We start from the raw sequence: 27,628 nt of genomic DNA on the forward strand, positions 1-27,628 counted from the left end.
CTACAACCAAAACATACCAGAAAATTACATATGAAATCTAGGCTATGTTGAGGGCATGCCCAGGTGTATTTGGGAGTGAGTTATCAATTGCACCCTTTCAATGGACTCATATCTGAAGGGCCTCAATCCTTACCCTAAGGTTCATGTGATGGGCAACCTCCCACAAGCTTCTCAGCTTACTCCCCAGGTTGCTGTCAACCACATGCGCCACACTGGATAATTAGACACGGCTCAGGAAGCTATGCCCATACAGGTGGGTGGGCAGCTAATGCAGACACAGGGGTAGCCTGCTGAGAAACCCGTTCATCTGTCACAAACACCTTAAATTACAGGCTGTGTATGCACCTCGCCAGTGGCACTGACGCACAGGGCCAAACGAGGTGGTTTCAAGAACACTCAGTGGTTCATGTGAAATGACGAAACACACACAAAATGTTTCCATACTTTTATGTTTTATTATTAATTTAAATAACTTACGGACACAAAAATACCCCGTCCAAAGAATTGCACGTAAGCTCTAGCTTCCCAGAGCAGGTTTTCAAAGTTCAAAGTCAAATGCGGAAGAGGGTGTTTCCTTGGGAAATGTAGGCCCATCATTTAGAATTTGTGAAAACCTGCCAAGAACGGAGCTGCGATGGTGCAAAGAGGATGGGGAGATGATTTGCTGATGAATGTTTCCCGAGAGACAGACACTTTATTCAGGTATGACCAAGGGGATAGAGATGAGAATAGGACATTCCATACAAAAAGGAGGGATATAAAAAACGGTCTTATCTGATAAAGTAGAAATTCTTTGACAACAGACCACCACAGGTGGGCTCCGTGGGTTTAAAAATGGCCTGGTGCTGGTCACAGAGAGCATGACTCAAAATAGGGGATACCGCCAACCCCCATTTGTTAAGAAAGGATACAAGAGTGTCTCAAGCTCCCGTCACAGCATGGTTAGTTCTACCTCGGTTCTTTGTCCCCCTGGTCTGAACTTGAGGAAGAAAAACAATTCCATAACTTTGAAAAAAAAGACAAAAATAACAAAATCACACAGATAACAAACTTTTTAAAAAAGAAAAAAAAAGATGAACAGATTTTTTTAATATACAGACCACATTTAAGTTCCCAAATTTCTACATCTTCCTAAGAAAAAATGTCTTTCTTTCATCACACACACACACACACACACAGAAAGGGACAAAGTACACATCCTAAAAATTCATTCCACCTTTTGTTGATTAACAAAGACCATGTCTTAGACAAGCCTTTGAGGCCAGTGCAATTGCATAATTCTGAAGACAACCTCTGGGATGACCCATCACAAAACCTGACAAATCTTGTTTAGCGCCCGAGTTTCACGAAGCCTATAAACCCTTGTATCCTCTCTAACAACACGCCTGATTGAAAGGGAGAGCATTAATAAGCATTGATGAGAACATAGCTAACGCTCCAGGTAGGTGTGACAAGAGGCTAACTGGGCAGCATACAATCCTGCCTCATTGATGAAAACAGAGTGGCAACCTCCTAAAAACAGTGCTTTTTCCAATTTCACCTCTTCCATGGAATCAAAAGGCTAAAAACAGCAACAGTGAGTTCATAACAGACAAGCGAAAAAGAAACTTCAGAAACATGAGCATCAATGTTAAACACTGCATCTCACACGAGGTTTTAATATGATGTGCAGTGAGAAAGAGGCAAGAGAATTGGTGACCTCACTTGAAGACCAACAGGATCCTGAGAGTAGCAGCAAAGACAGAGAATGACGTGGGGTCAAAAACCCACAAGTTAATGAACTTGGTTAAGGACATGGATATTTGAGTGGGGCTAGAAAGATGCAAGAAGAAGGGGGGTAAAGGTGGTCTGTTACACTTCAATATTTATGTACACACACTCAAACAAGCAAGACCTTAGCACTAGAGTCGCCTCAAAGCACGTTTTTTATCCGTTTTCTTCTTCACAACTACGTTACTATTGCTACTACTGCTGCCACCACTGGTAGTACCATTGACCCCAGGAACAGTGGACGCTGGTGCAGCTGCTCCGACTGTGCGCTTGTTTGGGTCACCTGCGTGTTTCTTGGGCTGAGGGCCATCAGCAGGCTCCTGAGGGTTTCCCGACGTCCCTCCTGGTCCTCCCATTGCATGAATTTCAGTCAGGAGGCGGGCACGGGAAGCATACTCGGCATAGTCCTCTAAAAGTAGTCGCCCAGCCTCTTCATTCAACGCCGACTCTGGATTTGGGTGGATCAGGAGGCACTTAATGGTCTGAATAGAAAAAGAGAAAGAGAAATTAAAAAACACATTGACTGAATAACAATATGCTGAGGAATAACCGCTTCCAACATATAATTATGATCCGAGTCCAGATAGTAAATATAAGTGCCAACATGTCATAGAAACGGGAAAATCGGCATGATGGTTTGAGTGTAAATGTGTATGTAAAAACAGGAATGACAGGCTGACATGAAGTCTGTGAACCTTACAAGCAATACATGTCTGAGGCCCAGTTCTGCCTTCCAGTCCCTCTTCAGCACATTGACACAGATTTCTCCCTTGTGGCCAACATTTGGATGAAATATCTTGGTCAGAAAATAACCCTTGGGGGGTGCAGCTGGAAAATCCTTCCCCAAGACTAAGCGCATTCTGAACACACCTCCAGCAAATGGAGTTCCCTCTGTATAAAGAAGACAAACACTTACAAAAAATTTGACATACTCGAATAAAAGCTGTATAGTATAATTTGACCTTGGGATTCAAACACGGGGCCAATCGACCCTGCCAAAGACTCGACTTAATCTAATAAGCTTTTCTTTACCTGGACCCTCTATGGCAGTATGCAACTCTGTGATATCCTCCTCACTGGGATAAATCTTGATGCCTTCAGGGGGGTCTGCTGCCAGCGCTGACACCTCTTTGTATACCAGTCTCAAGACTTGAGGGGGCAAATTCTCCACATTTGAATTCTGTCAGAACAAAACACATTGTTTACATTAGTGATTCATGTCAGTTGAACATGCATAGAAGGTGCACAACCAAGAATCAAAGTATATAAGAGTTAAGTAGCCAAGGAAAAGGTGCAACTGTTAATATTTTAATACAGTGTGTGTGTCAGTTAATATTTATAATGTTAAAAGTGTGAAAATGTTAACATATTAATATTGTTAAATTCTGAAAACAGGTCTACAGGTCTTCCATTCCCGACCTATGACAAAATTATTAAGGATTCACTTGTCATTCATGAAATATGACTATTTGAAGGTGAGCCATTCCACTTCTATACAATTGGCTCATATTAATTTGCAGTGGAACCTGAACGTCTACATTGGGTTACAAGGTTCAGAATTGTATCACGGACAGTATCCATCGAATCCCATCCGATTACACAGTCTATGCTTGAAGTCCAACAGTACAAAATCATTCAGTAGTATAATGAATAGTATCTTTAGCCTATGCAACGTTACCTAGATAGGCATCGGGTCGTTCTAAAAAAGGGGGATTTATCGTTATACCCATGTAATGTATGTTTATATTAAGTTAGCTAGGCTGATAACGGTTACATGATTTCCGGCCAGCTAGAAATCTGGCTAAGTGAGCTTAGCTAAGGCTACCATTACCTTTAAAGCAGCTCAGAGAGAGCCTCAGTTTGTGTTACATTAACACGACATGATGTCTAACGTTGTCTAACGTTGACGATAATAAGTATGCTACACATGTGCACAAATATTAATCATAATTGATTGAAAAGACCAAAACTTCAAAGCTAACTTATTTAGCCGTACACGAAACCGACTAGCCAACGAACCAAGCAACTTCGCCTTCATAGCCAGCTAACATTAACCCAGATATGCTGTGACAGTGCAGGCTACAGTGCAGCATGTACGAGTTGGACAGACTTTGTTGGCTAATTTAGCTAACCATCACCAGCTATGTAGAAAACGTTAACGGTCACCGACAACTACAGCTTGTCAACACAGATAACATTATTGTCGACAAAATTCAAAAGTATTTACTCACCATGGCTTGTCTTTGCTACTTTGAGTGTCTGACAGAAGGACGATTTGACAGCAGATTCTTGATCTGGATTTTCGTTAACGTCACTCAGGCTAGAACTAGCTGCCACTGTAAACAGTAGATTGCTAGCTAGCCAGCGTTAAGAGAATCTACTAGATTATCCTGTTAGCTAGCTAGCGTCTTCTTGTAGATACGTTATGAATATAGCTTCGCCAATAGTTCAAGTTTCGGTGCTGCGGATTGTTTAACTACTGAACGTAAAATAAATGATAATAAACACACTAACTTTATGCTAGTAATTCCAATCGGTTTACGTTGAATAAGACAGCAATAAAGTTAGCTAAATTATCGCTACCTTGCTATAGAAATCTGCTAGTCCCCTTAGCAGCTGTGCTTTTTCCAAGTATAGCTAGATTAGACTGTCTACATTCGACTTAACATAAAATAAAATATTTCACTTAGTGCGTAGAAGTAAGCAAAACGGTAAAATCATTCACTTTAGCTACTTTGGCCAATTAAGATGTAAATTGTTAAGGTAGCCAGCCGTCCTGTGGCTATAGCTCTTAGCTAGCAGCTAAGCTATCTATCTTTGACACAGGAACAAAAATACATTTATCGAAATGAAAATTGTGATTTTAGCCAATGGACATGCAGGCCATCACATCACAGAATTCCTCTGACCAATGGCGCCCCGAGAGATAGATTTCGTCACAACCTTTTCCAGCTTCACAGACCAGCCAAATTTGAGAATTAGATGGATGGTGTTAAACCATAGGTCCGTTTAAAAAACTCACACCTTCCCAAGTAAATCGGCAACCAATGAGGCGACAGCCGTTGAACAAATAGTTTTTTTAATTGCTAAAATTTAGTTTACATGCTCTTTGCCTACAGCAGTATGATAAAACTATATTTACTTTACCTTTATTAATTTAGCTTAATTTGCATTTGAACTTTAATTTGTCCAGAAGAGCAAGGGATATTATAGGCTACTAAAATCACATGAGATTACAACCTACCACTTAATAACTTAATAACCACCAAACGTGAAATAAAAAATAATATTTTTTTTCTGGATCCATACCAGTCAGTCAACCATGATCAGTTAACATTACATCTTGAAATGACAATCAAAGTAACTATAGCCTAATTTACTCTTAAACATGGGGAATTCACTGTTTCAATAATTTCTCTATATTGGCACTAGATAGCGTCAGAAGACTGTTCTATGCCACAGAGATGGTTGTATTCTATGTACAACCTATTTCAAATCCCCACGACCCAAGGGGGGGGGGCATCCATCATACTTCCACATTCTTTACTCAAAAACGATGTCCGACTATGTGTGCACCATTATTTATCGGGGGGGGGGGGGGGAGAAACATAAACCATAGACAATAGTATATTATGTCTATGTATTAAACGCGTAGCCTACATCGTAGTTCATCGCACTGCTTTGTGATTGGCGTAGGTTATGGACATTCTTTTTTGACTGGCTGTAAATGACAACGAAGATAATGTGCAACCATGTAGCTTTTTTCGGGGCGTCACCGACGTGCAACAACAAGGCGACTTCCGGTTGTTCGTTTTCACGAGATGTACTCTGAGCATCACGCATAACAAGTTCGCGTACATTAGATTAGCGTTTGGTAAAGATTCGTTTTAAAGAATGGTGACGTTTTTTAAGTGGTTGATCAAACTGTCAAATCAGCATATTTGAATTTACCGCCTCAAGAGAAGAGGTTGCACTGCGGGCTGTCTGTAAGGTTGTAGTCGATTATAGTCAGTTCCGAGATGCAGCAAGCTAGCTAGCAACACTGTCTTCTGAAGCCTAACGTTACCGGTCAATTTATCCTAATTTCCCATACTTATAAAAGTAGTACAAGTCAAAAACTAGCGATAACGCCAAAACAACGTTTTTTTTTCTTGGAGAGTTCGCAGTGTAACACTATTTGGCTGGATTTGACATCAATTATTTCAAATGTGTATGCTAGCGAGGTAGGTCACTCAATTCAGTAGGGTATCAAATGCAGATATTTTTACAGAGTTCACGTGTAGACCGTCATAATTTAGAGAGAGTATGAGCGAAGGAGAAGTTTTCCATGAGAAGCAGAGACTGGAGTTGTGTGCCATCCACGCTCTGAACAACGTGCTTCAAGAGAGAGTATTCACCAAGGAGACGGCAGACGACATCTGCAAGCGGTGAGGTCACTTGACAGATGATTTATGTAATTAGATGCTGTCCAGAATGGTTTCTGCTACCAGCTGTGTTGGTTGTCTTTTTCAGAAACTGTCTAATCTTATATCTTCTTGCAACAATCACTGTACACCAGTGCACATGTAAGAAATGGGGTCTAATAAGTTGTAACAATATTCCAAGCTTGTGCTCAATATTCCAAATGTGTTTTCATTCAGCCTAGCCCCCCAATGCGTTGTAAATCCGCACCGCTCCATGCTGGGCACAGGGAACTATGATGTTAATGTCATCATGGCAGCTCTGCAGAGTCGTGGCCTGGCAGCAGTATGGTGGGACAAACGAAGGTAAAAGCTCTGAAATTACAAACACTGACAAACACCATAAAAAAACACCAATGAGAAAAAACAGAATTTGATGGGGTTTTTGTTTTTCTAAACACTGAACTGCATTGACAGTCCTGCACACATGGACACTGACAGAACTGCACTTGCAGTCCTGCACATGTAACAGATGCAGGTTCAACACAACGCAGGTTACACACACGGACACCTCCACACTTGACACTTGCCTCCAGAATCACACATAGAACAATAGCCTAATTCTATTCTGCGATCATCACACAGCCGGCTGCTTCTTTCAGCACCATAGCTTTTTCATAATCTCCACTGCTAATGCTGTCATTTCTCTCATCTTTCCTCAGGACTGTGCAGAGCCTGCGTTTGGACAAAGTTCAGGGCTTCATTCTCAACGTTCCCTCACGAGTGTCACTGGGAATTGTGTCCCTTCCTCTCAGGCGGAGACACTGGCTTGCTGTACGACAGGTTGGGGGGAACTACTACAACTTGGACTCCAAGTTAAAGGGTCCCACATGTATTGGAGGGGAAGCAGAACTTCGGTGAGTAACTAAAAAGCACGATGAACAGATTTGGGCAGTGCATTAAGTTGAACTGTTTGATTCTTCAGGAGTCTCACATACCTCCAGTGCTGTGTGCCACTAATGCCTTGAAATAAGCATTGGAGTTGAAGTTATAGATATAATCTCACCCATATTTGCATTATATGAATGAGGTTGACATTACCATCAATTCATCAGATAGAAGTGGACATCTTCCTCCTGTTGCACATGTCTGTAGTCATGGTCAAAAATGTATTGAAGAGTAAGGACACAGGAAGGAGAAATGTCCAATGAGCATACTCCTTTTCATTCATTTTTTTCATCAAAAATTCAGCACCACCACATAAAGACATGGGGGCATCAATATGGCCCCTCTCCCTATGTTACGTATAAAGAACAACAGGCTCAGTACCCACCAATCATCAAAGGTTTGATTTCATTCACTCCTCTTGGCATGCTCAGTACTATTATAAATAGTTAGAGTGGAAGTGGCTGGAGGCGCCTCACACAGCATATTCTGATTGGTGAAATATTTACTGGTGGTTTCTGTGTTGTGGCACGCTGATCCTGGTGATGATTGATGATTGCATCTATTGTTTATCTAAGCTTTGGCAGTCATTGTGCGGGTCATTATGTTTGAGTTTGTCACATGGTGTCAGAGGACAATGGCTGTTTGTCAGGTCCTCCTCACTTTCTATTGCCAATCTATTACTGGCCCTAACACTCGCACTCCTCCGCTCTGGCCACTCTCACTGTTCTCCGTCATGCCCATCCATTCCTCTGTCTAAAGGTGATGACCAACAAACCTAAAGTGGTCAGTTAATGGTTGCAGTCATTAAAGTGTTCAGAAAACCAACTGCCAGTTCCACACTGCCTAGCCAGTAATTGAAAAGAGTGACTTTTGTACATGTCAAACTCAAACAACTCAACAACATCCAACACACAGACTGACGGTGCACACACAGACCCAACGCTTGGTGCTGGAGTTTGTTGACATTTTGTTGGTTTATTGGAGTTTGTTGTGGCATTTCCTCTCCTTATTATTGCTGTCTCATTTCATCCTCCCCACAGCACGTTTCTCGGTGAGCAGCTCTCTCAGGACGTCACGGAGATGCTTCTGGTGGTCCAGAGGGAGGTGGAGGACGATGGGTCATGGCTGAACGCAGATGACTCGAGAAAGTGATATCTCCAGATGGAATGCTCTTGCACTAGACGACCAACCCAGATTCGAAGAAAGCTGACTGTACGGGATGCCCCCCTCCACATAAGCACCGCAGGTGTTTGGAGATTTGATGGATCACGGACACATACTCATAACAATGTCCTCAAGGAGGACTGTTACCATGAAGGACTGATTTATTTGAATGATTACAAGCTGAGTGAATATCACTTCAAGAGTAGCATTACCTACTCTCTCTAACTCTCTCTCTCTCTCTCTCTCTCTCTCTCTCTTTCTCTCTTTCTCTTTCACTCTCTCTCACTACAGTCTCAAATGTCTTTTTCTCAGGTTGATAAGTACTTGATTCGAAGGTGTGAGAATCAATAGTTCTCCAATGTTCTTCTCTTTTAATGCATCTATGCACTGCACTGCTTCAGTAGACACGATGGAATTGGCTTGTCTTTCTCCATCTATGCACAGAAGTGTTTCACAACAGCTGACTGGCCAGCTGTCTGTATATTGTTCTACGTCTGTCTTTTGTGGTGTCTGTCTGTTGAACTATGCATTCTATAGTGACCCAAGACTTCTCGAGAGATGTCTTTCAGGATTTCACCTTTTGGTCTCTTGTCAGTGAAGCTCAGAGGAAATGAAAACAACTAATAAAGTGAACTGATGTTATTTATAAGAACCTAACATATGAGTATCTATTATTTATTTATTTATTTATGGAGTTTGCATGTGGATGTGAAGGGACAGTAGTAGTAGTGAAGTGTGCATGGCATAAGTCATTTGAATCACAACGGCGAGCCATGTTATAGTAGGTTTTATTTTTAACTTGTATTAGACTCTGTAGTGAAAAAGGATGCCATTCAAAAGGAGCATTAATACCATAGAAAGTCAATGTTGAGGAATAACATGGAGAAACATGGGGCTAGTTGGAAAGGGGTGGGGGATCAATGCAATGTCCACCATACTATATATATATATATATTTATATGCATATGTATAGATATATACACTCACAGAACATCCCACAGACCCCTGACACACGCAGACAACACTATTCAGTTAAATGTCCATATTATTATTGCTGCTTACTTTGTAACCACTGCGTCATTGTCAGTGGGAGAGGCTGTATTGCTCAGTGCCAGTTGGGTAATGTAGTCTTCTACTCAGCTATCAGAGAAGATGCTCACCATAGCCCTCACACGAATGTATCATAAGGAGGAAAAGTGCATCAATAACCAAACATCATTTACAGTGAATATATGTTATAGAGTATCAGAAAGGTATACAAGGTCATATAGAGTTGCCACCTATAAAAAAAGTACAGTAAACAATAAAAAAAAGTCTCAATAACAAGTGAGGAACACTGCATAATCATACACTGAAATTGTGCCATCGTTGCTATGTGTCTGTGACTCTACATTACAACAATATAAAAAGCTCCAAAATAATGGTGATACATGTAAAAAATAGAGAACTACAGTAACGTCAATACCATTTGGGCTTTCAGCGCAACCATTCACAATGACACTAGACAGACCGGAGGGGTTTTGCAAAGGGGTTACTTTGAGTGAGGATTAACCTCTCGAGCATACTGGATGGCTTTTATCTGTAAATCGACCATTCAATCTGTTGCATTTAAGTGCTTCTTATACTCAATGGTACTGACGTTACACCTTTGACTCCACGAGTTGCATTCACATTTCTTTTTTTAATTAGTCTTTCATCTCAGTAAAGTGTCCATCCATATGAAAACTAAACATTTGCTATATATATAGATTTTTTAAAAATTCTATACATAAAAAATAATTAGCGTGAATACAGATTCCTTGAATGGGCGGGGTTGGGGTTTGATTGACTACCCCCATAGCCGGTCAGCATGCTGGGAGAGTACTGTACTTTCACAAAGCCGTGGTGTGATTGGACAGAGGAGGCGTCAAATAGGTGAAAGATAGATCCATCAGAGAATGAGTGCATAATGAGAAAAGACAAAGAAAGAAAAAGAAAAGATGTCAATATATCAATTATCAGCCACCTAAAAAGTAGGAAACCCTCCAGTAACGTGTGCACTACTTTCTGGGCTCAATTCATAGATGTGATGAGGTAAAACAAAAGTCTAGAGTCAAATTGAAGATAAATTAACCCCCACTAATGCTTACATGCAAGCCAGAGATAGTCATGTTGAGTGATTCACGCCAAACAACACCAAAAACGACAGTTAAAGTGCAAACACATGAGAATGTCACAGATCACAGATGAGATCACAAAGACAGAGGAACTCACAGAGGGGGGTGGGGACTGCCTGTCAATCAAGGGCAGGCTCTCATAGCCAGGGTTGCCATTGGAGGAAGCGTTTGGAGTCCTGTGTAGAGACAGAGAGAAAGGGACAGAGAGGACAGAGGGAGGAGAGGAGAGGAGGAGCCAGAGCAGGACAGGAAGAGGACGGACAAGAAAAAAAAAAAACGTGCGACAACCGCATCCAGGGACGCAGAGAAGACAGGACCAGAGGTAGGGCCAAGGATGGGCAGAGAGAGAAGGAGAGGAAGATAGTTAGAGAGGTACTCATTCATCTCCATAGCAGTACCATGAGCTGTTGGAATTACTGCAAAGGAAAGGTGACTGCAGAGGGAATGGGAGGTGGGGTGGTTCTCGTGTTTAGGGAAATGGGGGTGGACTGGTCTGTTTTGTGTGTGGTGGTTCCTATATCCCCAAGCTCTCCCCGCGTCACTAAGGGTGGACTGTGCCGTGAAAAAAGCAGGAGGGAGCAGTGCACAGCAACACAGATGGGACTCGCTAAGAAACCTGCACTTAAACGTCCAAAGAGCAATCTGCTACGGACTGATAAGGTCTTCAGCGCACACACATCAAAGTGAAAGAAATAGAGCAAAAAGAAAGAGCAAGAAAGAACAAAGGAACAAAAAAGGAGAAAAAGGAGAGAGTGCTGATAGCTGATCAAATGAAAGTTGGACACCATGGCTTGAATGGTGGATGAGGGGATGACAGAGCAGAGGGCGTTTACCTACATACTGTGACATTTTGCTTCGTCTCTTCTCATATTCTTTCTGAGTGAGCGATCTACGTCTGTCTTGGAATGAAGGACAGACTGATAGACAGACACACAGACAGACAGACTTCTCGGGTTGTGTCTGTTATATTCTTCCTAAAGTGCAGTCGCCATAGACCTGTCTGTTTGTCTGTCTGTGTGTGTGTTACACATGGATTAATCTGTGTGTTTACATTAGGCTAACTACATGTTGTGTCTCACTATAAATTATCTTCCCATGCTTGGGTGGGTGTGTGGGGAGGGTAAGACCTAGATGAATGCTATTGTGGGGCTTACTGCACCTACCTACAGTATGTGTAAATGCTTGTGCATTCATGCAAGTAGCACTACAGGGGTTGACAAATATGAGCCAGTTGGTGGCGCTGTGTATGTGTGGGTAATTTACTTGTCAGTTCTTTGATTGCATCTCTGTGGTGTCAAATGATTGTCAGCACACTGCATTAGTGAGGTTTATTTAGAGGTGGCTGAACTGGGCCACAGAGACCACAGTCAGGCTGTCAGTGTACGTGGCTGTCAAGCACAGCGTCCAGGCTCAGTTTTGGGTGGGGTCACTCTGTCTGTCTGTCTGTGTGTCTGTGTGTGTGTTACTCACGGGAGGGGTGGCGCGCTAGAAAAGGGGGGTGTCCAGCCGGCCCCCTGGTAACTATAGAAGGGGGGCAAGGCCCCTCGCTGGGAGCCCATGGCCGTCTGTCTACGTGCCTGATGAGAAGTGAAGGGGTCCTCGCTCTCACTGTCAGAATCTTCGTAGTCTTCTGAGTCACTGCATCGTTGAAGGAAAGATCAATTTAGAATTGAAAATGAAAAAGGCAATCAAGAAAACAAACAGGCAGATATGCAACAAGCCAGGAGGCCGAGCTGTGAAATGTCATTTTTATCCAGAAATAGCTTTAAGCGTGAATGTAGATAGGAGACACTGCTTTGCCCTGTTAATGAAATGATCTGATATTGTCAGATTAAATAATCCGCTCTTTAATCCCTTTAATCTTTCCTCCTCTTTCAAATGATTCTCTGAAGTACATTTGTAATCTACGCATTTGAGATGTGCATGTGTCTGATGGCAGCTGAAACAGGCTGGAAAGCTCCATGAAGAGCAATGCCAGTGAGTTTTAGCCCTTTGCTCTTTTCTCATATAGTCACAACCAAGAAAAGATTAAAAGAAATACACACATTTTTGGAGGCCACAATGATTTGTACCAGTGAGCAATGCCTATTTTATCATTTACATTGACATTGCATAAATGAAAGGGAACTATGCATATTTTATATGTTAAACAATTAAACAATTAAATAATAAGTCAGCTGCAGTGTGTTTCCGTAGTTGTCCTGCCATGTCTTTCTACAGTTGTCCATAGTTGTTCCATCAGATGCACTTTTGTTTACAGGCTGCCAAGCAGGCTCGTCCCGCTAGAGTGCCACTCAAGACACAATTCCCTCTCTAACCTGCTTTGACAGGCAGATGAACAAACACAACTTGCCAGTCATAATTAGACTGGGGCTACCGTCCCTAAACAATTTTGATGCCATGAGGAAGGATCATAAACACAAACAACAACAACAACATCATCATCAACAACAACAACAAGCTCAGTCACTGTGAAAGCCTCACCTGGCGAAGCTTCTCCAGGCCCCCGGGAGTGAACACAGGATGGCAGTGAAGGCCAGGGCGGAGAGGAAGGAGTAGAGGGACAGATAGAGCAGGCCCTCCATCCCATCATAGCACAGACCCTTCAAAGAATCAATGTAGTCCTGGGAGAGGGGAGACAGCAGAGAGCAATGACTGGAATGAATGAATAGCCAAAGGTAGTGTGAGCAAGATTGTTGTTTTTATTAATATTCTGGTATTATTAGGGGATATAAAAGCTGTGTGTCATGTACCTTGTTGAGCCCCCGACAATTGAGTAATGCCACGAGCTGATGGAAGTTCCCCTCCGTTGAGTTCAGGATCTGCTGTACATCCCTGAGTGATCTCTACAAAGACAGGAGATCCACATTCAGCAGACATTTTGGCCTGAGCGGCCACAGACTCATATAGTCTCGTGACTATTTGTTTTGCTGGTGGCCACTTTGTGTCAGAGCACTGCAGATTGCCCCAGTTCTACAGTCACGTACCTCTGCTTTTGGAAACCGGGGGAGGGCGTCTCTCTCCAGATTGGAGAGATGGGAGTGGATACTGGACAGCGCCCTCTGTGACTGAGTCAGCAGCTGAATCCAATTCAACACAAACAGCATCATGTCCCACAGACAATCACAATACAGAACACACATCCCACATACAAAATGGTGTCTTTGCGTGACATAAACGGGAACAAAAAACTTCATAACGCATTACTTGTACTCACTGAAACTTATCTTAAAGGAAGTCTCTAGTATTTTACTGCTACAGTTATCAGTCCTTACTACTGGGGCCTGTACTACGAAGGGAGCTTAACCTACCCAGATGTAACCCAGGGTTACTTTGACCAACCCAGGGTTGACAAAACCTGGTTATCTTATTTGGTGTTAATCGGTACTACGATGCTGATTATGAACTTGATTTGTTAACCTAATTGGAGTTTGTGCGCGTTCACATAAAAGGGGCGGGTTGCAGCGCAAGTCACCACTTTAAATGATGACGCAATCACCTTATTTTACGGATGAGGAATGTACAATTATTATGATAAGTTATGAGGAATTAAAACCCACTCTACGACAAAAATCAAATACTTCGGCAGTGAACAAAGCAAGGCTGTTGGCAACATATTGCAGATCGGGTAGCCTAAATGCCTAAAAGTAAAGTTTTATTCCTACATGTTCTTCAAATATGTGTTACGGAGGATTAGTAGCTTGCAGAATGTCTGAAATGAGTTGAAATAATTAAATATTTTGAGTTCATAGAAAGGCCTACAGATGCAACCCAATTCAGAAGTGGGCATATAGATTACAGTAATAAGGATAATTGAATGTTTAAGTAGCCCCCATTGACTGATTTAGTGTATGTCTATTTCTGTGAACATTTCAGATGCAACACCATTGCCAAACCCACATGGCAGCAGGTGAAAATGAAACACAAAAACATTATTCAGAATAGTAGGTTTATATAGTAACTTGCATTCATATTTCTTAATTATGAAAACATGTAGGCCTAGTTTATAGCCTTCACTTGGCCTCTGTTTTACAGCTAACAAGAAAAAGGTGTCTTTGAACACTACTATAAGAGGAAAGGCGTGTTTTACAGTAGCAGAGGAGTTGGCCATCGCAAATAATAGTGGAAGGCCGATTATGGAGGGGGTTGAGGGAGGCATTCGGTCGGATTCTGGTGCTGTGGAAATGTGTAGCCTTTATGTGCAGGGTAAAGTAATATGACATTCAATTCAACAAGTTTGTTAAAATGGTGATTTTTATTTATTAGGCCTACTGGCTATGTCCGATTTATTTTAGGCTATTCTTGCTCAGATGTTCAGCATACTGTAGGCCTATGTCCGATTTATTTTCGGACATACAGTATTCTTGCATCACCGATGGAATACATGAATGTCCACATACGGGCATTGCTATGAGACGTCTTCCTAGATCATCTGACAAAGATAACGAATTCCCTCGGCTGACAATCTATATCTTCATAGAGAATATCGTCCGGGTAGGCAATATATATTTTCTGGCGGTCTCTAAAACCCCTCGCCCTGCGAAGAGAGTCCCTCACGATTTGCGCTCCAATGTCGTATGGATCATCCAGGTACGCCGACATGTCTCGGGAGAAATTGTTAGTGGAGGGGTGGTACTTATAAAGGGTGTGGTTAACGGAAACCTCCGGTTAACCAAGAACATAACCTGGTCGGAGCAGGTTTGAGATGCAGCGTAAATTGCCATGGCAGCATACCTCGGTTAAAACCTATCCACCTTCCGTAGTACGGGTTAATCGGGAAGTTACGCCACACGTGATCAAGTTACTCTCGAAGTTACCCAGATAAGCCAGAAACCCCGCTTCGTAGTACAGGCCCCTGATCATTAATTGTAGAAGTAAATATTATTGTTTTACTGCACCATAAAGGTCACCACCACCACCTCCATAATCTGCCAGTGAGACATTAGAGTGTGTCTGTTGAGCTGCTATACTACCTGCTGGAAAGGGCTGTTCATCCTCCTACTGCATGTGAGGTAATAATCCAATATATCTAAAAACAGGTAGGGACCAGTCATCAGAAATAACATCTGTGTTCCGTACATTACATGTATAGTTTGCAACAGTGCACATACACATACGCAAAAGTGAATTCACAACCTGTGCTTGTTCCCGTGTTGAAGTTAGTGGAGTTCAGGACAAAAGTGTTTGGGTCCGTGCAGAAATCACTCAGAGCCTGGGAGAGATAGAGAGAAAAAGATTGATACAGAAATAGAGAGAGGGAGAGGTGAGATGAGTGGAGAGAGAGAGGAGGGGAGGGAGAGAGACACACGGCAGTGCCACACTGACCAAGTGACACACTTACAGTACCTCCCCACATTCCCCTGCCTCCCCTGATCACAGTCTGCTATCGATTTACTGAGTGTCACATAGCTCTCGATCTCTCTTTCTTTCTCCCCCCCCTCTCTTTTCCCCTCTTTTCTATTGATTTTCCACTTTCTTTCTCATTCCATCTCTCTCACTTTCCACCCCACCCTCCCTCTCGCACTTGTGTTTTCTTCATGCGTCTATTCTGATCTCTGCCTGTCTGTCTCTCTCCCTCTAGCTCTGACTGACTAGCTCCCTGAGGTATCTGGGTAAATGTAATTAATCAGTCTTAATAAGTCTTATAAAGGGAGTACGTCGGCTCTGGAGAGCTCCTAGATAATGCAACAAGAGGGAATGGGGGGATGAAAGTGAAAGAGGAAAGAGGAAGCTGAAGAAAGGAGGCAAGCACATAAGAGGCCCTCTGATTGCGGGGTGAATGTTCTTGTTGACTAGCTGAAAACAGAGGGGCTCTGTGTTGTTGGCCACCCCATGCTTTCTCCCCCTGGTTCCCTCTGACACCAGCCTGGCCTCTTCCTCCCTCTCCCTCTCCCTCTCCCCCTGTTGGGAGCACTTGCTCTGGGGAGCGGTGGCACTTCCCAGCCTCTCAGCTCCACACTGAGTGATGTATGGTCACCTCCTCCTCCTCCTCCTCCTCCACGTCCACATTTTCAGTCTGATACAAATGTTCTCAAGATTCTGTCTTCGTCTCCCTCTCTCTCTCTCTTCTCTCCCTGTTTCCTCTGTCTCTCTCTCTCTCTCTCTCTTCTCTGTCTCTCTCCTTCCTTTCAAAACCTCTTTCAAAACATTCATCTTCTCTCAATCCTTCTCTCACTTTCAATACACACACACACAGACACACACAGACACACACACACACACTCCAGAAACATACACACAGAGGCAGTGTGACACTCTCATTCAATCTTTAATCTCTGCCCCATTTTCCTTCCTTTTTGGGACTCTGCCATGACTGCAGTGTTCACTGGGAGGACAAGTCTTTCACAGTTTAACACAAAGCCAGTAACACAAACTCACACATACACACACTCACACAGAGAGTGAGAGAAAGAGAGCATGAAAGAAAGAAAGAATGAAGAAGGTGGAGGGAAAGAAGAACAAAGAAAGCGGGTGAGAAAATAGAGAGAGGGACAAAGAGATGAGAGCAAGAAAAAGAGAGAGAGAGAGAGGAATGCACACACATACACACACACAGACACAGACACACACACACATTTATGCCTTGAGCATTTCTGCAGCAAGAACAGGCCTTTCACAGCTACATAAAAAAGACAGACAGACAGACAGACACACACACACACACACACACACACAGTCACACACATACATACACACATATTCTGGCTGCAGTGTGAGCAGGTTTTTTTATATGGCCAAAATCGGCACAGCCATCTCCACACTAACACACACAGACCACAGACAACACAAAGTGGCTATTCGGCTGTGTGCAGCCTCTCCCCATGCACCCCACTGCTCTGATTTCTGTTGGGCCATTCTCTGTGGGCAGCCACTGAGAGGCCCTGGCCACTCACCACTACGGTGGCCGTCTCCAGACCGAGCGAACCCCAGCTCAGGAAGAGAGCCAACCAGGCCAAGACCGTCATCCTGCAAGCACAGCACGCAGGGGCATCCATTACCGTCTGTGTGCGCATGCGTGCATATCTGTGTGTGTGTGTGTGTTTGTGTGTGTGTGTGTGTGTGTGTGTGTGTGTGATTGTGTGTGTGTGTGTGTGTGTGTGTGTGTGTGTGTGTGTGTGTGTCACACAAACTTCAGTTACAAATTTACAGATTACCACAGACACATGACTGCACAGATGCATAGCCAACATAAACATCCCAACTCTTTATCTCTGCGGGAGCTCTCTAGGCAGCCAGCAGTAAACAGCTCGGCTGACAAAAGCTTTCATTTTCCATTCTTCTGATATGAAGCGAGAGGAGATGCATTTGCCTTCAGCTGAGTGCTTCTATACATATTCTGAAAGCAACATTATTCTATTTATTACATAGCATAAACCTCTACAGATCCACTGTTATTCTGAAAGCAACATTCTGTTTACTACAGAGCATAAACCTCTATATATAAACACTTATTCTGAAAGCTATATCATTCTCCTAATTACATAGCATATCTCATAAGCATACCTCTTCATATACTTCATATTCATATACATTCTGAAAGCAATGTCACTCTGTTTATTATAAAGCCTATTACACTATTACACTCATACACTATCCTTTTGGTATACTCTCTTCTGTGTGAATGACTGAGTCTGTGTCATCACCGAGTGTTTACTTACAATATAAGGAGCCACCGGGCCTGTTTAGCCAAACCCAGCAGGATGAAAAGACACACAACCAAATCCAGCAGGAGGAGTAAGACATACGAGAGCCACCTGAAAAAAGAGAGCAGTGCAAGTCAGTCACAGACTGCATACCCAGTAATTCACTAATATGACAATAAATCACTTAAATGTGTCTGTTTAATACATTACAGACACATGAAATCAGCTGTTTACACCAAACTGTAAAATACTGTGGGTGCCATAGCTTGAAGATTTATTGCTAGAGCCATTGAAACTAGATGTTCTCTGCTTGTTCTTATCAGTGTCTTGGGCGTAATTGTTAGTGTGCACAGGTCTGGACAGGTCTCACCTGTAGTCTTCATTCACCATGAGGGTGTTGGCAGCCCAGCCAGGTGAGAATGGCCCGGGGGGGGCGGAGGCAGGCGTGAGGGTGGGGGCGATGGAGGGGGGCGCTGGGGTCAGCATCCCGATGATGGCGTCACTGCCGTTCCCCGTGGCCCCGTCTGTGAGCACGAGCCCACGGCCCAGGGTCAGGGAGGACAGGAGGGACACCACCCGCTCGGAGAGGCGGCGGCAGGAGCGCGTGGACACTAGCGCCGGCTTGTTGCCTGTGAAAAGGTCCTCCATGGAGGTCAGGGGCCCGGAGATGGACTGTTGCAGCCCGGAGACGGTGTCAGACACCTGGAGAGAGTAGTGGGAATAGTGGAGGAGGAAGAAAGAGAGAGCAAGAGAGAGAGAGAGAGAGAGAGAGAGAGAGAGAATGCATTTAATATTAAAAAAGGATGTGTAAAAAAAGAGAATTTCATGGACGTTGAAAAAACAACGTAAAAGTTCCAAAAATGAAGGAGGTCATCAAGCAGCATACATTGAAGTAAAAAAGGGACAGAAATCATACAAGAGGAGTGAAAAGAGAGGGATAGAATAACAGAAACAGAGCGAGAGGGGAAGGTCACATATCAGAGTGGGCCATCAGGGATTCACTGATGCATGACTGAACAGCCTGATCGATATGAGAATATTACACTCTGTGGCACAAGTACATGTGCATACACTTTCTCTCTCTCTCTCACACACACACACACACATAGAGGCAGCTGCTGGGTGTTAACATTCAGCATCTCTTTGAAGCAGTGCTCTTGCAGTAGACCCTCACCAGCAGATCGATGGAAGCCAGCGTGTAATTGGCTGTGAGCAGAGACGAGGTCAACTGATACATCCCATCGTTGGCCTCGCTGTTGCCATAGAAACCAACGCCTATGGCAACACTGTAAAAGGGGAGAAGCACGAGGAGAGAATGAGAAAGAGGGAAAGGGAGAGATAGAGAGAGGAGGGGAGTGAGAAAGTGAGAGAGAGTGAGAAGAGAGAGAGAACACAGAGAAGAGAATAAATGAAAAGGACAAGGGGGTGGTAATGTTTAATTCAGTTTCTATGCACATATTAAAATATATTTCAAAGCAGCAAGTGATAGGATGCAGCAGGAATATAACAACATTTTGAAGATGACATCAACTGTAACAGAACTATTCTACTTTTTGTCTTTTGAGTATTGTGAAAATTCAAAAGGAAGCAGAACCTTATTTACACATATCTCTCATATTCAAATATTCAGATTAGAGTTTGAGCCAGATGTTAGCCAAATCCCCTCGCCCCTGGTAGGGAATGGTACGGCCCAATCTCTCACAAAGTATGTGACCCAGATTAAAGAGCAGAGAGAGGAAAGGAGGGGTGTGTTTGTTTGCCATGGTTATTCCATTGTATTGCACACAGCCACCATGTGCATCACCATGTCTTCATGTCTTTTTTGCTCATATAAGACATAAGTCACTGCTTTCCCCTTTTCAGAGGCCATCACATGTAAAAAAAATCAGTGTGTGTGTGTCTGTGTGTGTGTGTGTGTGTGTGTGTGTGTGTGTGTGTGTGTGTGTGTGTGTGTGTGAGAGAGAGAGAGAGTGTGTGTGAGTGTGTGAATCAGAGGAGATGTCACAGGCGTGACATTGCTGGGGCCTTCAGGGCAATGTAAGCACACAGCCATCAGAAAGGTGGCATATGATGACATCATGGAAGCAGAAATCAAATCCCCCAGCCCCTCCCATACTCTGCCACAGCTCTACGGCGCTGACACAAATAAATGGCATCCTGGCGACCCGGCCCTGGTCTGCGCCAGCCGTGGATTAGGCGACTTAAGGGCCATGACAAAACCTTCTGGTTTCTGGACGTGGAGCGCTGTTTACATGTCGCCCGTTGCTGCCGTGTGACAAGAGTTGTCTCTACGTGGCTGCGCTGAAGTCTTTTGTTGAATGTGCTTAATTGTTTCGCTCAATAATTCATTTCGCAGGAGATGATGAATAATGCATCTTACTACAGCAGAGACCGTCATGTGAGAATCTGCATTGCTCTTTTGGGGGCACAATTAAGTCTTTGATGAAGTTCACCACTAAAGCCATTATGTAAGTCATGCGTGTGAGAGGCAGGAGACACTGCAGAATTCAAGGCAAAACAAAAGGATGAGAGAAGAGTGGGCTTCCCACAGCGGGCTAGTCCCGTGACTCTGGGGAGCTGACTCCATTTTGTGGAAAAGGAAGTAATAGTGACATGTCTGAGCATTCACCACAAAAGCCTCACATCATTACTCATCATAAAAATGACAGATTAGGTCAGACAATGAATGAAGACATGGTGTGAAACGTTACGCCAAACAGCTGTTGAACAAAGGTCTCCTATTACCTAAGGGAAAGATGGCGGCTGCGGGTGAATAAGGTTCATAGCTGTACACTTCAACTGCCTGCCAGGGCCCATAACAATGCACAGCATCGTAGTGTCAGAGGTGCTTACCAACGTCCCACTCCATTGCTTTCAGAAGAAGTAATCAGGTCACACTTGCATTTATACCATGGTTGATTCAGCAGATTTCTTAACGGCCCAATGGGTAACATGCAAACAACTTTGCTTCTGTTACAAGTTGACCAAGCCTACACTGCTGATACAAACTGCAGAGCATTGCCCATTTAAAGAGCAATGTCTATAATAATCGGGCGGTGGTAGCGTAGCCGCTAAGTAGCTGGGCTAGCATGCAGTAGTCTGTAAAGTTGTGAGTTCAATACTCAGCTTCCACCATTGTGCCCTTGAGCGAGGCACTTAACCCCAAGAGCTCCAAACCCCAAAAGGCCTTGTAATATTATTGACATGTGCAAGTCACTTTGGATAAAAGCTAAATGAATAAATGTAATGTAAATGTAAGTATCTCTTTCTATTGTAAAGCATATCTACACTAGATAAGAGAGGTCCAGCTTTCTAGAGATTTGAAATCCATCAAGGGATGACACATTATTGGTCTAATGCAACGTCTTAATGGTGTGTGATGTAATATTGGTCATTATTACCAGCAAAGGGTGACCGCTGCCACAGAAACCCATGTGACACAACAGATGCCCCTTCCCTTTCTCCCACTGTATCCGTGACCACCACTAGCATCATCATCTTCCTCCTCTTCATCGGAGGCATTGCCCGAGTCACCACGGTGACAGCAACAGTAGTGAATGAGGAAGGAGAGGACGACGAGGAGCGAGAGTATGAGCGCGATGGCAGAGAAGCTGGAGAGGACAAGCAGCGTCTACAAGACAAAGCGAGGGCAGGGAGGGAGGAGTGGGGAATTAGAGAGGAGAGAAAGAGAGAGAGAGAGAGTGAGAAAGAGAGAGAGGAGAGAGAGAGTGAGAGAGAAAGAATCAATCATTTTCACAAAGACAACTGTGTAAAATATTGAATGACACTGGACATCTGGAGGAATGAGATATGATCCTCGATATTTCATCACAGACTGGAGCACTACTGGGGGAAGCAGCAGGATCAGTTAGAGGCTGACATCACACTCAGTTGTATAGCCGATATGCAACTGAGGGATTTTTTCCTGCCTCTGTGTTGGCAGGTAACTGATGATGGCTTGGAACATTCCATGCAGCCAGTATGTGGGGGCTGACATACAATTAAAATGCCCACTTTAAACTTTGCACTGTCAATCATGCTCAATGATTATACACCAAGGATGCGCCCATACAGTCCATATCTGCAACATTATCCCTGCCATCTGTCATATTACCCCTGCCCATCTCTCGCTCACTCACTCTCCTCTCTACCTTATCCCTCTGCAGCCTTTTTCTTCTCCCCTCCTCCTCCTCTATCCCCTTTTCCCAACATTCCCTCTCGCCTGCAGTCTCCTCACCACAGTCATCCCCTGCCCTGCCAGCCTCCCTCCCGCTCCACTCCACTCTCTCTCTCTCTCTCTCTCTCTCTCTCTCTCTCTTTCTATCCACGCCACTGGATCTCTATTAATAATCTCTGACCTACTTAAATACATTCACTGCCACTCTCTCTCTACCTCTTTCTTTCTCTCTCTACCTCTTTCTCTTACTCTCTCCTTCTCTCTGTCTCTCTCGCTCCCCCTCTCTCTGCTCTTTCTTGCTTCCTCTTTGCTCTCTTCTTCTCTGCTCTTCCGTTCTTGTAGTCACTTGCACTCTCCCTCTCTCTCTTTCGCTCTCTCTCCCTTTCTCTCTTTCGCTCTCTCTCCCTCTCTCTCTTTTCGCTCTCTCCCTTTCAAGCTCCCCTCTCCTCGGCGAGTGGACATGCTCCTCTGTTTTCTCCTCTGGAGCTGCACTCTGTAGATAATGTACTGTGGGAATCTCATCCTCCTCCGCAGCAGGGGAGCGCTCAGCGCGAGCAGGGCTCTGCAGAAGGGGGGTCTTAAAGATGCTCTGCCTCGTTTCTGCGGCGAAGACATTGCATGGTAATTACAGCCATGACTGCGTTCTGCCCCGAAGTCAGCGCGAATGTGGCGGCTGTGCATTTGATGCCTCCGCAGTTCAAAGCGTGCCGCATCCAACAAGGCGAGATATGAAACGTGAAATTCAATTAATCTATGAAACTGTTGTGTTTTCAGTCCTTCGGCTGTAACGCTGACAGATCCCTCATGAGAGTTTGCAACATTAGTGTAACATGCACAGAGGAGGCATGCATTTTCACATGTCCAACAGATGAGGAATAGAAACAATAACTGAAGAAAGCTACATATAACCCATCCTCAATCTATAATGACAAAATCATGACAGAGAAATGATTGCATGACCAGAGAAGTGCAATGGCTTTTACATTTTGGCTGAGGTTTGTAAATTGAGGGGAAACCATAACCATCATATCCATTTAGCCACTATATTGATAGACTAAGATATAAGGCACTTTGTCTGAGAGAGTGCGTGTGTGTGTGTGTGTGTGTGTGTGTGTGTGTGTGTGTGTGTGTGTGTGTCAGTCAGTCCCAAAGTGAACTTCCTATTCGGTTGCTGGAACTTTCTTAATGCATTTCCCTCAATCTTACTGCATAGAGAAATGCTGAGGGAGGAAAGTGGAGGGGGAGAGACACTTACCTGCTGGTACTCCCAGCTGTCTGGTGTGAACGCATTATCCCGCATCTGCATTGTGAGGTCCAGACGAGGAAGGGCATGACACAGCCGGACCCATATTGATGGGGTGTAGCTGGGGACGGTTGCCATGATGGCTTAAATCCCTGGTGACCACCCCAAATCTAAACATATGGTGGAGAGATTGAATAGAGGAGACAAAACGGAAGAGAGAGATTTGGTATTCCAAATATTTCAACATTCATGTTCATGATTCATGATCACAAATCCAGACAATTATGTGAATTACATCAGAGAATAACATTAATTGAAACAAAATAAATCCCTTTTCACCGAGGAAAACAATGATTCCATGGAGTCAGACAGACAGAGAGAATGAGAAAGTGACAGAGAGAATGAGAGACAGACAGAGAGAATGAGAGACAGACAGAGAGAATGAGAGAGCGACAGAGAGTGAAAAGTAGGTTAATACGGACATGGGATGGTCGGTTGATAAAACTGAGATTTTCATTACAATGACGGGAGGAGGCAGGCTGGTTGAGATGAGGGTGATGGTGCAGATTAAGAGATCAGGATGGGACTGTTTAAGACCACAGGCCTCAAGACAACTGCGGAAACTGGCCAGACCATTCATCAAACCAGGAATGTCCAGATCTATAGCCCAGGGTGACCACTTACTGTTAATGGATGGTCTGAACTGCAAACAGACTCCTCTTCACTATTGTATATCTATCAGACCTGAACAGTAAACTGCTACACCCAACCATGGTGTGTAACAGTAACACAATCGAAGATGCATGCATTTCCCAAAATCACTGGCCGTATACGGCCTTTCCAATCAAAAGAATTATGTTTACTCTGAAAACAAAAGCATGGTTCCATAAAAACTGTGTGTGTGGGGGGGGGGGGGGGGGGGGGGGGGGGGTATGTGTAGTGGTTAAGCACACCGCAATATGGGGCGGTGGTAGTGTTGTGGTTAAGGAGCTGGGCTAGCATGCTAGTAGCCTGAAAGTTGTCATGTAATGTGATGTAATATGTGTGTGTGTGTCAATATGGGAGACCTTTCATGTGAAGCAATAACAACAAGGTGGTAAGGTCAGAGTTCACACAGAGACCTGAACACTGATATCACCGGACAATGTAGAACATTTTACCAAACACAAAAAGTTTTCCATAGATAAGCAGACTTACCAGCTCCACATGGGCTAATGTATGGAGCTGGGCCTACACCCGCCCAGGGAGGACAGAGGATGCTGTTACAGTGTTAGAATCTAAACTGGACACACCCAAAGGTCTACTCTGAATCAAACAGCTCCTCTAAAGTAATCGCCTGCAACCTTTCAATCGATGCAATGATACGTGTTCAGCAATAATTGACACACTGAACACACTGATTGATCTAGTCTGTATATAATTGCTCAATTCTCAAATTATCTATTACTTCTGGATTGTATGACATTGTAAAGTACAGGCAAGGGCAAGCGTTGTCATAAAGGCAAAACCAACACACTACCATCCAATTACATTTAATGAAACATTAAAACAGCAATTAGGCAACATTAAAGGGACTAAGTGACTCATTCCTAGGCTACTCAACCCCTTGTGGAGGCGGGACCCTCAAAGCTGTTGTTAAGCAGTCAGAGGAGATGGTAAAGCTGGCCTTGATGTGATGTCTCCTGGCAGCTCATTATTTGGATGGCCATCATTGCATAACATGAGAGGCAAACAATTGTGAGTTGGGGGGTCTCACGTGATGGACGTGATGTGTAAACTATTTTTTGTCACAGATAGCTTACAGGGTTACAAATGTTTTGAATACCTTCCAATTTTGAGCAGTTGTGGCCCTGCTGCATGAATTAATGTAATATTAAAACACTGGGAAGGCAACATCAATAACAAGCCAATGTCTACCATAATATAGGACATTGATGAGGAAAATCCTAAAAAATGGGACACAATTCCAACTGTCACAGTAATTTCATCTTCATTAAGATTTAACCATCGTTTTCTCACACTACATGACAAATTCTACTTTCATTTCTTTCAGCCATTGTAGGAGACATCTCAATGATTCAAAGACTGCATTCTGAGAAACGTGAGCTATTTGCATATAGACGCCCGGATTATCATGCATGTTCGTTCCTTTCTATGCTGACAAGAAGATAAAATACCATTATTTCTAATATTTTAACGAGCCAAGACAGGATAAAATTTCACTGAATCCGAGTGAGTTTAGGAGCAAAGTGCAATGAGTTACTCGAGGGATCATTTTACAGCTAATAAAGATTATAAAGATCTGGATAAGCATGGTCCATTACGCGCCGACAAAATAATTTTGCCATTCAAACAGCAATTCCAGTGTCATCAAAAAGGCTAGCCTACATCCCATAACCAATACCATAGCCATGCACTTGCAAAGGGAGGGCACTGTAGGCTACATCTGTGAATAGGCTAAAATAAACGTCTGCATAGCTTACACCATGGCCAAAACTACATTTCAAACAAAAAATTGCATTGCATTCTTCACTGTTTTGAAATTCTACAAAGGCACAACACAACCACAGGCATTCACATACAAGGTTGGCTAATTAATTATGGATAACATACCGTTCATCACATAGCCTGCATGTGGCAAAACTATAAATAACGTAAGTGTTGACTAACCTTGAACTGTGCACTTTTAGAATCACTATTTGATTTCCCCTTCTCAGTTTCTCTCGACTTATTTGTAAAATCACTGGAATATAGTGCTGACAATTAAGGCGGGTTGTCCGCTGAAAAAAATCATCATGAATCAGAGGCTGTTCAACTCAAAAAAGAGAGAGAACCAAAAATATGAAAATCAAAACGTCGCGCTGGTGTAGAAAATGCAGTGTTCTCGCTCTTGTGGATTTTTCCTGTTCGGAGTGGCACTTGGAGAGATGGAGAGGGATTAACACGGAGGAGGATCCCAGGAGGCTCTTTAAGTGAAGGAGAACAGGCTCCTGAAATTCCCGAAGCGCATCTATCAATTTCACCAAAAGAATCGGCACAATTCCACTGTCAGATCATTATTCCACTAACGAGCTTAATCATCGGTATCATCTTCCATGTCTCGTGCAGTGAGGAAGGAGTTGTTAGCCAGGGGTCTTCCACTGGTCCGCGCCTCTTACAATTAAGAACTTCACACACTACAGCCTCACCGCTGGCAATGAGCTTTGCTCCACCTAAAAGAATACCAAGCAGAGCAATAAAAACAAACGAAGTAATGTTTTTGCAGAAAGAGAAACCAAAATTAAAAAAAAAAAAATCAGACAAAATCGATGTTGTATGTTGTCTTTTGGACAACCCCCCAAATCGCAAAAGAAGGCAAAATGGGGGTATCCTGAGACTTGAGCCACTGACCAGGACTTGAGTTGGCTGTGGTTCAGAGAGATGGAGGGAGGTAGATATGCACATATATTTAGACAGTCAGAGAGCAAAAGAACACACTTGGATGGAGACTGAAAATGGGTGGGTGGGGGTGAGGAGGGGGCTGGGAGAAAGCAACACAGATACAGAGTGTAGAAAGGAGGCAGGCTGGTGATCACTCAGTACAAGCAAGAGATCGAGAGTCCAGAGAGTGCATTAGGGTGACAGCAACAGAAACAACTCACAATTATTTTGTAGACAAAACCTCTTTGTGGATCGTCCCCAGTTGCAAAAAAATATTACTTCTTAAAAACACTGTATGAATGGAGCAAATTGACTGGGTGCAAGTGGTTCCTTTTGTAAAAAGGGGACAGAGGGATGCTTTCTCTTTCACTGGCCGAATGGTCTGGCCGAGAAAGAGGGATTTAAAAAAATACAATAAAAACAAAGCAAGGCAAGGGAGGGAGAGTGAGAGCTGGGTGTTTGTGTGCCATGGGAGATGAGGGAGGGGGGCATGAATGCGCTACAGGGGGGGGTAGTTTTTCTGTGTCACTGGCAGAGAGTGAGGGGGAGGGGAGTGAAAGAGAGAGAGAGAGAGCGAATGCACACTGACTCATATGTATAGTGTGCGTGTATCTCAGAGGAAAGGGAAAGGAGGGGAAAATTATATTATGTATGCAAGAGTTGCTGAGGGAAATAGCCCTCAGAATAAGAGTCTCCTGCACAAATGC

The 27,628-nt window shown here is 43.6% G+C and overlaps 3 protein-coding genes across 8 annotated transcripts; 1 reads left to right on the plus strand and 2 right to left on the minus strand.

Moving 5' to 3' along the window:
- Window positions 1-435: 435 nt before the first annotated feature.
- Window positions 436-4,612, minus strand: ube2s (ubiquitin-conjugating enzyme E2S). Its single transcript, XM_042107895.1, has 4 exons — window positions 4,002-4,612; window positions 2,803-2,950; window positions 2,471-2,661; window positions 436-2,252 (listed from the first exon to the last, which is right to left on the minus strand). The coding sequence occupies exons 1-4, from the start codon at window positions 4,002-4,004 to the stop codon at window positions 1,902-1,904; spliced, it is 693 nt and encodes a 230-aa protein (XP_041963829.1). The 5' UTR covers window positions 4,005-4,612; the 3' UTR covers window positions 436-1,901.
- Window positions 4,613-5,532: 920 nt separating this feature from the next.
- On the plus strand, window positions 5,533-8,939 carry josd2 (Josephin domain containing 2). Of its 2 annotated transcripts, XR_006034744.1 has the most exons (5): window positions 5,533-6,197; window positions 6,411-6,536; window positions 6,893-7,087; window positions 7,422-7,515; window positions 8,159-8,939. XR_006034744.1 is itself a non-coding variant. In XM_042107760.1 (4 exons), the coding sequence occupies exons 1-4, from the start codon at window positions 6,076-6,078 to the stop codon at window positions 8,268-8,270; spliced, it is 555 nt and encodes a 184-aa protein (XP_041963694.1). In that variant the 5' UTR covers window positions 5,536-6,075; the 3' UTR covers window positions 8,271-8,939. The 2 variants fall into 2 exon arrangements, 1 of the variants encoding a protein (XP_041963694.1); XM_042107760.1 differs by lacking the exon at window positions 7,422-7,515 and having other exon boundaries at window positions 5,536-6,197.
- A 115-nt stretch (window positions 8,940-9,054) lies between these two features.
- On the minus strand, window positions 9,055-27,272 carry ttyh1 (tweety family member 1). Of its 5 annotated transcripts, XM_042107756.1 has the most exons (16): window positions 27,143-27,271; window positions 26,172-26,713; window positions 23,514-23,671; window positions 21,483-21,712; window positions 19,256-19,367; window positions 18,452-18,783; window positions 18,097-18,192; window positions 17,332-17,404; window positions 15,575-15,650; window positions 15,412-15,467; window positions 13,426-13,518; window positions 13,192-13,284; window positions 12,923-13,062; window positions 11,909-12,076; window positions 10,536-10,614; window positions 9,055-10,145 (listed from the first exon to the last, which is right to left on the minus strand). In XM_042107756.1, the coding sequence occupies exons 3-16, from the start codon at window positions 23,637-23,639 to the stop codon at window positions 10,062-10,064; spliced, it is 1,758 nt and encodes a 585-aa protein (XP_041963690.1). In that variant the 5' UTR covers window positions 23,640-23,671; window positions 26,172-26,713; window positions 27,143-27,271; the 3' UTR covers window positions 9,055-10,061. The 5 variants fall into 5 exon arrangements, with proteins under 5 accessions (XP_041963690.1, XP_041963691.1, XP_041963689.1 ...); XM_042107757.1 differs by lacking the exon at window positions 26,172-26,713 and having other exon boundaries at window positions 27,143-27,272; XM_042107755.1 differs by lacking the exon at window positions 27,143-27,271 and having other exon boundaries at window positions 26,172-26,969.
- Between the last annotated feature and the right edge of the window lie 356 nt (window positions 27,273-27,628).

The sequence above is a fragment of the Alosa sapidissima genome, chromosome 10 (genome assembly GCF_018492685.1).
Source record: "Alosa sapidissima isolate fAloSap1 chromosome 10, fAloSap1.pri, whole genome shotgun sequence".
NCBI lineage: Eukaryota > Metazoa > Chordata > Actinopteri > Clupeiformes > Clupeidae > Alosa > Alosa sapidissima.

What these genes read in the sequence shown, in the direction of transcription:
- ube2s (XM_042107895.1), bottom strand. An exon ending in TACTGCCATAGAGGGTCCAG is followed by an intron (nt 2,662 to 2,802) that starts GTAAAGAAAAGC and finishes TTCTTTATACAG; the next exon opens with AGGGAACTCCATTTGCTGGA. An exon ending in GCCTCAGACATGTATTGCTT is followed by an intron (nt 2,253 to 2,470) that starts GTAAGGTTCACA and finishes TTTTCTATTCAG; the next exon opens with ACCATTAAGTGCCTCCTGAT.
- josd2 (XM_042107760.1), top strand. Translation starts at nt 6,076, where the DNA reads ATGAGCGAAGGAGAAGTTTTCCATGAGAAGCAGAGACTGGAGTTGTGT. An exon ending in GTATGGTGGGACAAACGAAG is followed by an intron (nt 6,537 to 6,892) that starts GTAAAAGCTCTG and finishes ATCTTTCCTCAG; the next exon opens with GACTGTGCAGAGCCTGCGTT. An exon ending in GGAGGGGAAGCAGAACTTCG is followed by an intron (nt 7,088 to 8,158) that starts GTGAGTAACTAA and finishes TCCTCCCCACAG; the next exon opens with CACGTTTCTCGGTGAGCAGC.
- ttyh1 (XM_042107757.1), bottom strand. Translation starts at nt 23,639, where the DNA reads ATGGCAACCGTCCCCAGCTACACCCCATCAATATGGGTCCGGCTGTGT. An exon ending in CCCGGTTTCCAAAAGCAGAG is followed by an intron (nt 13,285 to 13,425) that starts GTACGTGACTGT and finishes CTGTCTTTGTAG; the next exon opens with AGATCACTCAGGGATGTACA. An exon ending in TCTAGCGCGCCACCCCTCCC is followed by an intron (nt 10,615 to 11,908) that starts GTGAGTAACACA and finishes GTCTCTACACAG; the next exon opens with GACTCCAAACGCTTCCTCCA.